This window comes from Suricata suricatta, chromosome 7 (assembly GCF_006229205.1).
Source record: "Suricata suricatta isolate VVHF042 chromosome 7, meerkat_22Aug2017_6uvM2_HiC, whole genome shotgun sequence".
Lineage (NCBI taxonomy): Eukaryota > Metazoa > Chordata > Mammalia > Carnivora > Herpestidae > Suricata > Suricata suricatta.
The window spans coordinates 87,672,433-87,686,843 of NC_043706.1; the positions used below are offsets into that span (position 1 = coordinate 87,672,433).

Below are 14,411 nucleotides of genomic sequence, written 5' to 3' on the forward strand. Positions count from 1 at the left end.
TGCAAACTTTCAACTAATAGCTTTTCTATAAAGAGAATTGGTTCAGAAATTCCATCAGTAACCACTAATCTTCCTTAACTATGGAGAAAAGATTTTGTTTAAGGCAGTTTTAATGTAACCTGAATATTGTAGCCTAATTCTTCATTGATTAATTCTTCATTACACCCTACTATTTTGTTCTCTTATTGACATATTTCTTATGATGTATACCTTAAATATTAATATTTTTATTTTTTTACTTCTTAGGCATTAGCTATGGGAATGATGACAGAATACTATCATTATATCTTTACCACTCTGGTAAGTAATTTATTAAAGTATGAAGATAATGCTGTAAATTTTATTGCTATAACTTTTCAGAATGGAAAATGGGTTTTTGAGTCAGTAGTAATGACTGGCACTTTTGTAGTTTATTTTATTTTGATTAAACCCAGGAGGAATTAATCATCACAGGCAACTAATAATTCTTGGTGGGAAGCTGATGATTTTGAAATAGTTTTATTTCAGATATCAGTTCAAAATATTATATCTTATTTATATATTGCTTTAGAGGACTTTCAGAACATTATGGATTTCAAAATTAGTTTGCTAAGAAATCAGTGTTTTAGAAAAGCACAAATTTTTATGTTGTTACCTCAATTCTATTTACTTTACAAAAATAGATTTATTGAAACACCTCTTTTAGTAGATTAAATTTTCTATCCTGTTTATGGCTATTTTTAGTTGGATATTTTAAAGTTAATATGATTTAACTTTCAATTAGCAAATTGAATGTTACCTTCATATTTTGTCTTTAAAGAACTACCACACAGTTTTTCCTTACTATGCATGAAAATCTGACCTCACCTTTTGTCAAATCTACTTACTCTTGGTTCTCTATTTTTATTAATATGTTATTAATTTTCCTTCCTCTGTGAAATTACAGTCTATCACAAATCCTTTCCTGCTGTAGGGGTGGAAAATTTGTCCTCCTTCCCTTCTAGGTTCTTTAGCTGGCCTAATAATTAAATTCACATAAAAATAGATTAACAGGAGAAAATAAAACAAATTTAATTTCATACATCAGGAGCCCCAAAGATATGATTCAGGTCAAGTCAGGTAATTGAACTAAAGAATGGAATAAGGGCCTAGGGCTTCAATGGGGAGGAGGGTAATTCACAGACTGATAGAAAGAGCAGATATTTGATAATTAGAAGTTTGCCCTACTATACAGGTAGATCTTTCAGGTAAAAGAAAAAAAAGGTATCTCTATTAATAGCTCTTTTTCTGGTACAGGCTCCCTATGTAAATTCTTTTAGGTAGTTAAAACAGACATAGAAGTTTCCCTGAATCTACTCAGTCTTGGTTGCCTTCAGATCAAAGTAATCCACATGCCAAGGTGGCATATTTGGGGAAGCATATTCTATCCCCCTTTATTACCCATTGCCAAAATGTGAGAGTATCTCCAAGTTTGACACTTTATACTATTTTCCTTTTTCCTCTTTATTTTCTTCAGAACTAGTATACATGTAAGAGCTTCAATTATTATCTTTATTGAAATGAAATCTAAATGTCCATTTGTAAGAGTGCTGAATTGTTATATATTGCTAGATTACAGAACAAGTCTAACTGTTGTCACATTAAGATAATCTCAAATAATTTAAACCTTAATGTATTGTCCTCTAAATTGACCCGTCTTCTGACTCCCTTCAAAGACTTCCATTGTCTGACTTCTAGTTTGTATCTCCATTCCAACACTGACCAGTTTAACCAATGCTTTCTGTTAACTCAAAAGTCTTCCAAGGCCGCCTTGGTTTTAGGAGTCTTGAAGCTATCAGATCAAATCTCTAAAATGTAGTTGATCACAATAGCTTCCTGTAATAACCACTCTCCTCCAATGGAGACTCCTCACACAGTAGTTTGTATTTTACTGGCAAATACAATGGTTAACTCTGCTGCATCTCTGTATTACTTCCCACCAGGCCCCTTTTTTGCAGCCTATAAGAAACTTAATAATAGGCTGCAGTAAGCCTTTACTCCAGCAAATTTTATTTCAATGCAGTTACTACTAAGTTCCAACATAACCATCAGATTTTAGAGAAATCAAAAGTATCCTTAATAAGGAAAAATAAATTAAAAAAAGAAAAACTGAATTTAGGATTTTAGAAATCATTAGCCTACAATTGAAGGCTGTTTTTTTAAGTTTAATTTTAACCTAACTATCATTTTCTTTTGTTGCTATTTTCCTTCATGAATTCTCTTTTATGGAAAAACTGATCTATATCAGTCTCCTGAATAGGTTTTATGTTTTCTAATTTTTTTCACCTTTACTGACATTACGAATGACATTCTTTTGCCTTTTGCCTACCCAAACCCTGGCCATTCTTTAATGGCAGTCTAGATCCTTTCTGATCTGTGGAGTTATTTTTGACTATAAAAATGGAAAGTTATCCATCTTGCTTCTGACTCTTTGTACTTATAACTTCTACTCTTTTGGCCCTGTGTGTGTGTGTGCGCGCGTGTGTGTGTATGTGTGTGTGTGTGTGTGTGTGTGTGTGTGTGTGTGTGTCCTTGGCTAGATTACAAATGTTGAAACCTAAAAACCTAAAAATCCCTTATATTTTTCACAGCACAGAGCACACTTCAGACCAATATCAGGTGCTCTCTACTAAATTTTAATCCTATTCTGTGGTCTATATAGCTGTATGAATTCAAGACAGGCTGTGTATAGGACCGATGGCATTACTCTTACCCTGGTTCCCAATATTGTCTGTAAGACCTAAGGATTAACTGATGACCTGATGACTGCTGGAAAGAGGGCAGAGGTCCCACATGCTGCATGTTCTTATGGTGACATCCAGGTCTTCTAGATGCTTTGTCCCCTCTCTCCTGGGTAAACCGAAAGGCAAAGCCAGAGCGTTGACTACCATCTGGAAATGGCAGCCAAAATCTAAAGTGTTCCTTATGGTGAACTCATTGGGTAGAATATAAAATGAAGGAACTTCAAAGATTCCACAACAAAAAAGGCCAGTTTGTTAACTTTTTTCTTTCAACTTTAGTGTAATTGTTGTTAGAAGCCGTATTTCATGAACTGTTTCTTAAATAAACAAACAGAAAACAGAAACAAGACAAAACCACAAAGTAGCAAAAACAATCAAGGAAGCAGAGCATAGAAAAAAAAATCTAGTCAGTTAAAAATAAAATGTTCATGCATAAAATTTAAGGGCAAGCAATCCTTAACATGGAGAAGAAAGCTTATGCAAATCTTAAATGTAGGTTTTAGAAAAGCCTGTCACTTCACTGGTGGAATTAGAATATACATAAATATTTATCTAGAATATATATATTTGCATTGGCAAGGCATGAAAATAGCCTATTTGAATCTTGGTGATTGGTGATGATTAATATCATTTGAGAAACAATTGTGTTAACTGTTCTAAGGGAAGCAAGAATAATTGACTATTTTCATTATACATGTTTGTGAATATACTCTGTTGATAATAACACAAAGAAATTTGTCTTTCAGGACCTCTTTGCTCTTGATGTAGAGCCCTACCGATACAGTGGTGTTAACATGACAGGATTCAGAATATTAAATACAGAAAATACCCAAGTCTCTTCCATCATTGAAAAGTGGTCAATGGAACGGTTGCAGGCACCTCCGAAACCTGATTCAGGTTTGCTGGATGGATTTATGACGGTATGAATTCCAACTTAAAAATCAGTTTCTGTGTTTTTAAGTGATATTGTACAAATTATTAAGTCTTCTGCATACAAACTTGGGTTTAATTGGTTGATGTTAAAGGCATGATATCAGAACTACTATTGCAAATAATTCTATTATGATTTTCTAAATTAATTTTATATGGCAAATTTGTACTTGTATACAAGTGTCTCAAAAGACGTTACAGCTATGGTTAGCATACCTATACCGGCAGACCAATATAGAGGTATCTCTACGATTAGTGGGTGCCATATATAAGATAAATTAGAGACTGAAAAGATGTTAACCTAATAGTTATCCTTTGATCTTAACTACCCAATACATGATTATTCTTCATTATGTTGGTTTCTGATACCATATAGATGACCTACATCACACAAAAATCTCCTTTGAGTTATTCACTCTTTAAGGGTCAAGACCAACCAATAATCACACTTCTTATTGTCAAGTCCTAGACTGAATTTATACATAACCTGTGAAGGATATATTCTTGTAGAAGTTTAGCTATTTATACCACTGCTGTCAATGAAAATCTAAGCAAGATACATAGATAATTTCAAATTTCTGATAACTATGTTAAAAAACACAAACAAAATACAAATGAAAATCAATGTTATTCATTTATGTCATTTAGCTGACTATATTAAAAACCATTTTTTGAACAGGTAATCAATATAAAAATTATCACATATATTTTTCATTTAGTTTTGCTACTAAGTCTTTGAAAGTTGCTGTGTCAAGTACACATATTAATTCGGACTAGTCACATTTCAAGTGCTCAATAGTCAAACGTAAGTACTGGTTACCTTCCAAGACCAGGTAGCTGTATACTATACTATTTTTATACTATTCTATTTAAACAAGTTATAAATGTCCGATACATTTTCATTAAATCTGTTTTCTACAGACCAAATAATTGCTCAAATTTAGGAAATAGCTAAGCACTTTGGCAATCTGTACATTTCCTAGGTAGTTACAACCTGCTTTTATTGTGTCAGCCTAAATGGAAATTTTATAAGGATAACATTCTCTATCCTGATGTGTGGAAAAGCTTTTTCTATTATGATTATAATTTCTCCATTAATTGCTTCAATAGGGGTTTAAAGTGCATTTTTAGTGTAGCAAAATAAAGGTAAAAATTTGATTATTTTTTTTCTTAAGAGAGGATTTAGTAATACAAATTGAGTATCTGCATAGAGAATGAAATCATAATTACCCTCATGGCACCAAGATTCTGATGGGGAAAAAAAGAGGGATTGGTTTGTGGTTTTTTTTTTTTTTTTTTGAGAAAAATTACCTCCTAGAATTTGAGATATCTTATATTCACATTAACTTTTTAAAAGAAATAATATGAGGGGAATATCACTCTTTTACATAAAAATAGAGATAGTTGATTTATTCTGGTATTTTGGTATTAACCTAAGATATATTTGAGAAACTTTATTGGGAGGAAAATATCTAACTAATTTTAAAATGAAGATATTTTTCCCTAAAGTATATCCAGCCTAAAAATAAAATGCAACCTAAAAAATGACAAATATTATGCTTTCTTCTCAGTTTGAAGATGTTGAGTCAAACTTCTGGAACTTAATGAGACAATGTTATTTTTAAACTAAAATATATGCTAATTTTTAATTGTCTTTTTAATCATGGACATATTTTTTCTGCATATGGTTTTTAGCTGACTTTATCATTCTTTAACTTTAAAGTGAATATCTTATTGTTTCTCAAAGCCATTTTTTAATGATTTTAAGAAAAGTAAATCAATAGATAATACAGCAATTTTAAGACTTTTACTTAACATTTAAGACTTCTACTAATATGTCCAAGAATTAGTGTTCTGCTTTATATATCAAAATCAGAAAAATTATCCAGTTTTACTTAGATATTCTCTATATTTCTATATGATTCCCTATATGACTTTACATTGCATCCCTTGAAACAAAGAACTAACTTATAAATAACTTACAGGGACTATTGAAAGATATATACAAAGGAAAGGGTATTAATTTCTTGTCATCCAGGAAGGCAGGGTTTCTTGGAGAGAATTAACCTTATTAATCTTCAGAAGATAAAACAAAAAGACATGGTGTTAGGAGGAATAAAGGTCTGGGCTTTTTTTGTTTCTTGTTTTTTGTTGTTGTTTTTTAACTAGCTATGAATTCATGCCTTCTCAATTCTGTCCTTCTGAACTGGCAGGTGATTTGGTAGGAATGGATAAGTGATAGAATGAAAATGCACTGGTGAGAAAAATGAGAAAATTACCCTGTTTATTGAAAATTCTGGGTATTGTGTATAGACCATGGATTTTGAAGTCGTTAGACGAGTATTCAGCATCAACGCTCTTACCTTTGCTGTAGTTGCACATGCTTTCCCGGTGGCATATTAAATAAGACAGAATCAAAAATATTCACATATAAGAAATCATTGTCACTTAATTTATATATTTTTAAGTTACTGCAAAATACAAAGATTTCACCATAAAACTGGAGATTTAAAAGTGAAAATATTTTTAAATGAGTGAGCTAAAGATAATTTACTTGTGTGAGTGCTTTCGGAACAATATTTCTTACCTAAAACATGTACCAGCTATTGGTTTTATTATATTTATAAATAGAGCATGGAACAGAAACTATTTTGGAAGTATACATGAAGTTTGCTGTTAAAATAAAGATGTCTTCCAAAATGGATAGAAATTGGTTACTTTTTTAAAAATTCCCTTTTGGAAAATGATAATATCTTTAAAATTTTTCTCATTTTATACATATGTATATAATGATATTATATAGTAATATAAAATATGACACAAATATTTTAATTATATACTATTATATTTTAATTATAAATAGTGCATGATTATTATAAAAATAAAACCAGTATAAGATCTGCATAAAAATGGTATATTTATGCCTTGCATGAGTATTATTTTTCTTTTTTATTTAAGATCATATTGTAAGCATTTTCCATTCATTAAATGTTTAGAAAAAGAAATTGATAGACTATTTCCAGCATGAATGGAGTCAGGAAATTAAGAGGAATCTTTCTTAGAAAAGAAAAGAATTATAGCCAGGCATTGTGTGTTGGCAACATTCCCTTCAGTCAATTCATGGGATTTCAGTGTTTATATATCTCTTGTTCTTTTTTTCTCCCTATGGTACCATAAAGGAATGAGATTATCAGCAAAGTCCTTAGTGCTTGGAGCAAGACCTATTATTATCAGTATCATAGTCATTTGTCAGTATGTAAGATCATAGTGCTTAGACTTTCAAATTCTTTCTTCATGTTGAGCTATAAAAGGAAACAATGAATTGGATTCATAAGAATTTTTCTGGTTAACTTAGTTAATTGACCCCTGGGTCAAGTGTTTATCTGCTAAATGATTACTGAATACAGGACTATTTCTCCTGTAGTTGTGTTTTCTTCTGAAGTTTGGGGTCATCATAATAAAGATATTAATATCATCAGCTCAGAAAAATTTCTATCTTCATTTGTTATAAACCCAACCAAGAAACCAAGTCACACAGTACATCCAAGCCCAATCTCTTCAAGGAGGATGTGAAAAAGGAAGCCCAACCCTTCACACATTAGACGATTTTTTTTTAAACTCATGTCACCTTTCTCACACTTCCTCTAATGCCCACACACTACCATTCAATCGGTGTGCTAGACTTCTCCCCAGACACGAGTTCCTATAAAAACCTTTCTCTATTGTGCATTCTCTGCTGAGTATTTACATGTTTCCATGCTCCTAGGAGTGTGGAAATCCTAAGTGGATATTACCACTGCTCTTTGTTGCTAATCAGATGACATAGCTTTCCATCTTCTGCCCAGACATCTGCCTTCTCCAAGCACAGTTAGCAAAGAGAAGGGATTCACTTTTTTGAACCCAACAGAGGTGGCGATGTTGTAGTTATTATTGATATATTAAGTTTGCAGCAATCTCAATTCAAGAGAATGAAATCAAGTGGAAATACCTCAAGGTTAATTTTAAACAGGTATGTCCAAGACGTTTTTCCCAGTATCACCATCATGCCTATGCATATTAGTACTGATGGACCTGTCTTTATCTGGTATGTTAAAAGTACCATTTTTTCCTTATGTTGATACATAAAACCACACATATTCCTTGACAATATTAATTTGAAACACGAATCAATAAGAATTGTGTTTGTTGACTACATTATTTGGCTTACTATAGGGAGATTACTATTTTGGAAATACAGATTCTGAATACCAACTGCTGTCTCCATTTCCTTCCCCCTCTCTTCACACCCAAACTGTCATCAAACACTGTCAAACCTACTGTCTCAATATCTTTCTTCATTATATTCTTCTTTTTCCCACTAGACCCAAGCCTTAGTTAAGAATCTGTGATTTCTCCTCTGGCCGTTATAATAGTCTGCTCGCCGAAGTCCCAGTCCTAAGATCTCTCCTCTACATTTACCTTTTTTCTAGTGTGAACATTGCCCATGATTGCTTGTCATTTACTAGATGAAGTTTCAACTCTTTGCCAAAACTGCACAGCCCTCCATGATCTGGCTTCTGCTGCTTGTCCAGCCTCCTGTTTGTCTGCTCCCTGCTCTTTGAAGCCACAGATCTCACTGCAATGCTAGGTCCTCCTCATCTCACCACGGGGTGTTCTCATTGTCTCAATCTACGGCCTCTTCCCCATTGTGCTCTAATTTTCAGGTCATCTGTTACCTTTTTTGTGATTTTTACCTGTGATTTTTTGTTTATGCACATTTTGTTTAACCCCATATTGAAATTTAGCTCTGGTGTTTTTGTTTGTTTTCACATCTCTTTTCCAAAAACTGTAACTCTTTGGAGGCAAGAAGTAGGTTTCCTTATCTTTGAATGCCCCATACTAGCTAAGTGTCTGGTGCAAGGAAGTGCTTATAATGAAGGAAGGCCTGGCTGACTGAATAAATGTGTGTGTTAATTTATTCTAATCACATGATAGCTGTGTTCTCATCACTAGGTTCTCTCATTTTCCCACATATGATCTGGGGAGCTTTTTTTAAAATTTGCATACTTACTCTTTATTGTTGATATATCTAATCTTTAGAAAATAAAATTCAGCTAATCTCAAATATTTGTTAGAAAAATATGTTAAAAGGCAAAAGCTTAGAAACACTTTTGATTAAATAGTGAAAGAAAAGTAGTTTCCCTTCTCTTTTACAAAAGAGAAGTGAGTCTTTAAGTATTTAAGTTTCAACACCCTTCTAAAAACTATTTCTTGATAACAACAGACAGTAGCCCAGAAATTTTAATTTCTTTCGTCATTTGATTAACTTTAAAGATAAATGTATGCCCAATTCACAGCAGGGAGTTAGCTTATATATGAAGGGGACAGTAGTGATCACCCTGCTACTGTACAAAGATTTACCTTTAGAAAATAGAATCACAGAGAAAAGAAATATGACCAGGCAAGCATTCATTTACTTCTAGAACTACAAGTCTGTCTTTGCTACTGTTTGTTTAAGTAACGAGCTATTTTCTTCGATTCAGTTGAAAAGAGAATATAAGACTTCACCAGACAATGGTTCAAACTAACTCTTCATTTGTTAATCAATAAAGGGATTTTGAAAATGTTGATTTTATCTTATATCTCACTAAAACACCAAAGGAATAAAAAGTAGCAAAATAATAAATTAATTGCTTTTTCTTTGATCAGTTTAATTGTTTGTATGCTGGGTTTTCTGGGCTTGATACCAGGCATTCACAATTTGATGATGAAGACAATGCATCTATTTCCTCACAGAGCTTAGGGAATTGACAAAATTAGAAGATAGTGTCTTACTGATCACATCCCACATCTCCGTCAGTACAAAAATCATATTCAAACTTTACTTCTTCACAATTTTGTGTTTCTTTGATTGCTTTAGTTTCCTACATCTTCCTTCAAATTCTTGTTAAAATTCCTTCTTTTCCATGCTATTTTGTGATAGCAAGAGACAAACATTTTTACCAGGAGTTTTGTATAGCTTCTTTTTTTTTAAATTTTTTCAATGTTTTATTTATTTTTGAGAGAGAGAGAGACAGCATGAGCAGGGGAGGGTCAGAAAGAGAGGGAGACACAGAATCTGAAGATGGGCTCCAGGCTCCGAGCTAGCCATCAGCACAGAGCCTGATGCAGGGCTCGAACCCACAAACTGCGAGATCAGGCATGACCTGAGCCTAAGCCAGACGCTCAACTGACTGAACCACCCAGGAGCCCCAATGCATAGCTTCTTAATATTTTGCTGAAAAATGTGTGGCATTTAACAATGTTTATCAATGTAACTGCTCGTTATATTCTTGTACTTATCAGAGAAAAAATATTTGGGAGTCTAGATTATAAACAAAATAGAAATATTTGTATAAGATATTTTGGAGTATGTTATGAATACTCATAAGCACAACATTCATTACATTTGTATATGATTGTTTTAATGAATAGTAAAAGCGCATGGAATTTGTGGCATGAATAACAGAATGGCACTATATTTCTTCATTTTATATACCTATTAATCTTCCATGATGTACTAGGCTGCAAGTTAAATCTGAATATAAATAACTGAGTGATCTAACAACCTCCATTGTTTCATTAACATACAACATTCCATTTAATTGCCTTCGCTCATTGACAGATTAAATAATCAGCATGTATCTAAACCTGGTAGAGTTGGAATTTTCAATGTAAGTAATGGTTCCTTACTTAAATTGGCGGTGGCAATGAATCATTTCCTTCATAATCATGTTATTTTTTAGGCCAATTTTTACACTTTTCACTTAGAAGAAATAAGGTTGAATCAGGAGATTTTTTTACCCCTTTAATAGTCAAGAGAAAATTTTATCTTTAAGGCACTGATCTAAGACCATGCAATACACATGTAATGTATTAATACATTTCTTTTCACAACTTTCCTCAGCTTCTTATTTTATATTTAATAGTATAGAGTTACATATGGGTATAACCAATCACAAATGGCATAAGGAAAGCAAGTACAGGGCACAATATAAAGGAAATATGGAGTGGTTAAGAAAATAAGCAATAGAGGGGCACCTGCGTGGCTCAGTTGGTTGAGTCTGGCTTCAGCTCAGGTCATGATCTCGCGGTTTGTGGGTTTGAGCCCTACATCAGGCTCAGTGCTGACAGCTCAGAGCCTGGAGCCTGTCTACAGATTCTGTGTCTCCCTCTCTCTCTGACCCTCCCTGCTCACATTGTCTCTCTCACTCTCTCTCAAAAATAAATAAAACGTTAAATTTTTTTTTTAAAAAAAAGAAAGCAAATAAGCAATAGATTCTTTCACTAGAGCTGACATTCAGGTTAGAAAGGGGCTAACAACAAATTTGACATAATGTTCACTGTCCTGAATTAGAGGAAAATGGATTGAGAAACAATGGGAAAAGAGCTAGGATAAAATTTTACATATCACTTAATTAATAGGCAATTATAGATACATAGCATTTAACATATAGGAATTCAGAATAGTTAAAGCCAGCATGAAATAGTGGTTGAAATTATTTAAAAACAGGAAGAGATGGCACTGAGGCATATAAATAACACGAAATATTATTACTCAGATACAGATTCATAAAGAACCACAGAAAAGTTCTAACTAAGAAAGATTAACAGTTGCTATAAACAATAGTACTTCCTCTTCATTGGATCTATTTCTAAAATGAAAAGAAAGAGTGGATCAATTCTACAATACACAAAACATTTTTTGACTACTTGTTCACATTTGAATAAAATACAAGGAGCTAAGTTATCTTCTGTATTTAGAAATAGGGTATGGATTACAAGGGAGTAGATTAGTGACGATTACTGTCAAAACTATGTTTTGTGTATTATTCCATTTTATTCATAAATTTAGGAATTTATTTTAGGAATTTTATTTATTATTTTTATAATTTTGGAATTTATATTAAAAATATTGAAATGAAATACCAGAAAAAAGATATCTTGGCCTCACTACAGTCTTTAAATAAAATAACGTTTTAACATTTAAAAAAAATTTTAAGTTTATTTATTTTGTATGTATGTATGTGTGTGTATGTATATATATATATATATATATATATATACATACACACAACAGTAGGTATTTTCCTCTTTTTTGTTTTTAGATGACCTAAGCCTGTATCTTACCAATACAGAAATGCTCTTGCTTGTTCGAGTCCAAGAATTATCTGATTCTATCATTAGAAGTAGGAACATACACATTTATGAAGTATGAATATTAAGGTTCCTGGTATGTATAAAAGCCTAGGAAGTTTGATTCAAATAATGACTGTATATAAACTTTGAATCCTGATGCACGTTAGCTTTTGTATTGACAATCTCTACTATAAAATGACCTAACTGTGAAATTCATTTAACACGTACTGCATCCTAGTACTATTACCTCATGACAATATCTATCATTTTATAGATGCAGACACATAGAATAGGTAGATTAGATATAAAGGAAGATCCCTGTACTATAGTCTGAAACAAATATAAAGGAGTCCTTTAGCATCCAGAGGTAAAAATTAGGCATGATGAATTAGAAACTAGCAAAAAAATGTTACATTAGTGCTTCATCTTCAATTTTAATGTATAAAGTTTCACATCAATTTTCTTCCCAAATAAATTAAACCAATAAATAGAGATCAGAAGCCATATTCTGAATCCCATTTGTAGCCATTTCTAATGCTGTTACTTCAGGCGAGTTACTTAACCTCTTTGAACCTTACTTGTCAAATAGAAATAATCAATTTTAGTGTGTTGTTCTAAAGATTGAAAGGGATAATGAACTAACATATAAAAATATTGAACCTATCTGGGTTTTTATAATTATAAACTATATCACTGACTCCTCTTAAACTCCTGGGGCCTTACAAATATAGAACAAATTTTGATATGGTGTTTATAGTTTAATGATTTCCATCAGGGGAGTGCCCGGATGGTTCAGTCAGTAGAGCATGCAACTCTTGGTCTCAGGATCATGAGTCCGAGCCTCACGCTGGGGGGAGAGATTACTCAAGAAAGTAATTCAGTCATATTATTCCAGCATCATTTGTTATCTCTTGTATGCATTAGCACCATAGTAGATGTGTGTGTGTGTGCGTGTGTACGTGTGTGTGTGTGTACGTGTGTGTGTGTGTGTGTGTGTGTGTGTGAGTGGATGGTTAATTGACATAGAAAATTAAGGAAGATTCATACAGAATCCACTTAGTACTACAATCTAGCAGGTTTCTTTAAAAATGGACCCAATCACAATAATTTGAAATGTGCTATTAGACTAATATATCACTATTGGACAGGTTTCAAATCTAATTAGAAGTTTATGAAACTTCTGGTTGGATGTCATTTTATTTCCTCCCTTCTCTTTTAGATTAAAAAGATGGCATGTTGGCATAGAATTAAAAGGTTAGGTTTTTGCTTGGTCTTTTTATGTTAATTATCAAAAACTGTTATATCTGTTTCCATCTTAGAGTAAAAACTTTGGAATCCGAATCACCTGACTGTTGAAACTGAAATCTACTTATTATTTCTTTTGTAAACTTCTATTAATTACTTAACATCTCTGAGTATCAAGTACCTCATCTATTTAGTGAAAATAGTAATGCCTACATCAAAGTGTCATTGTGAAGATTAAATACATAATTTTTATACTGCTCAAAGACAGTATCTAGCACATAGAAAATCCCCCCAAAATGGTATCCATTTAGCTCAAGGCAAAAACAATTTTTACATTTTAGTGTAAGTGATATTTCTCTTCAGAGTAAAGTTCATCACACTCAAAGTCTTATGATACCCTGCTTATACAGATACGACCAGTGAATAAGCATACAACTATGTAAATATTACTTTAAAAAATCTAAGAGCAGGTAGTTGTTTACTTTGATGTGCTAGTTGAGGTTAAGCAAATGAATAAACATGAATCATCACTTGTCTTACTATCAAACTATTGATGCTAATTTCATGGCACTGATACTTAAGTAGTTATATTTACATTATAAAGACGATTTTTGAAAGTGTAGTCTATGCAGTTTTGTGATATAAAGGTTTAAAAAATGTCAAAGATCTATTCTGATGCACTAATATCCAAGATATGCTTAGCCTATCCTCTTTAAGTCCACATTAATAAATGAAAAGAATATTTCAGACAAAATGAAATGAAGAGTTTTAAGGTGAATTTGCCTAAAGGATTTTAGGAATTCTCTTTCTTTATTATGCAGAGAGGAAATATTATGTTGATCTTTCATTTGCCTTCCTAAAAGAGTTCATAAATATTTTATTCATTAATCTTCAGAATACCCTGTGACCAAATTGAACCAGAAGAGAAAAGTGAAGTTATTAAACAGACACAGATGTTGAAATGGTACCAAATCAATTCTTCATGAAAAATTCCTGTGTATTGTGACTCATTAATTCATTCTCCAAATATTTATTGAATATCTATTATATGCAATGTGTGGTATTAGATCATATAGATGATAAGGAAAAATATATATATACATAATGAATTATTAATTTAGTTAAAAAAAGTAAAACACAGCCTTGAATAATAATAATAAAAACCATTGGCATGTAGTAAGAAATATGTATAGAAAATAGTGTGTTCAGATGGGAGTTTACCCACTTTCTGTTTAGGATATAATCACAATTTCATATAAAATCACAGTTTGAGAATGTTATGTGCCCAAATTAACAGGAAGAACAGTTCTCTGTCTTTGT

The 14,411-nt window shown here is 32.2% G+C and overlaps 1 protein-coding gene across 3 annotated transcripts in view; it reads left to right on the forward strand.

Annotated features, from left to right (window-relative positions):
• The window catches only part of GRIK2 (glutamate ionotropic receptor kainate type subunit 2), a 622,100-nt gene that overhangs the window by 276,610 nt on the left and 331,079 nt on the right, over positions 1–14,411 (forward strand). For all 3 annotated transcript variants that reach the window (XM_029945013.1, XM_029945011.1, XM_029945012.1), the window contains 2 exons: positions 247–300; positions 3,506–3,679. In XM_029945013.1, coding sequence (XP_029800873.1) covers positions 247–300; positions 3,506–3,679 — 228 coding nt within the window. The remainder of the gene's footprint in view (positions 1–246; positions 301–3,505; positions 3,680–14,411) is intronic.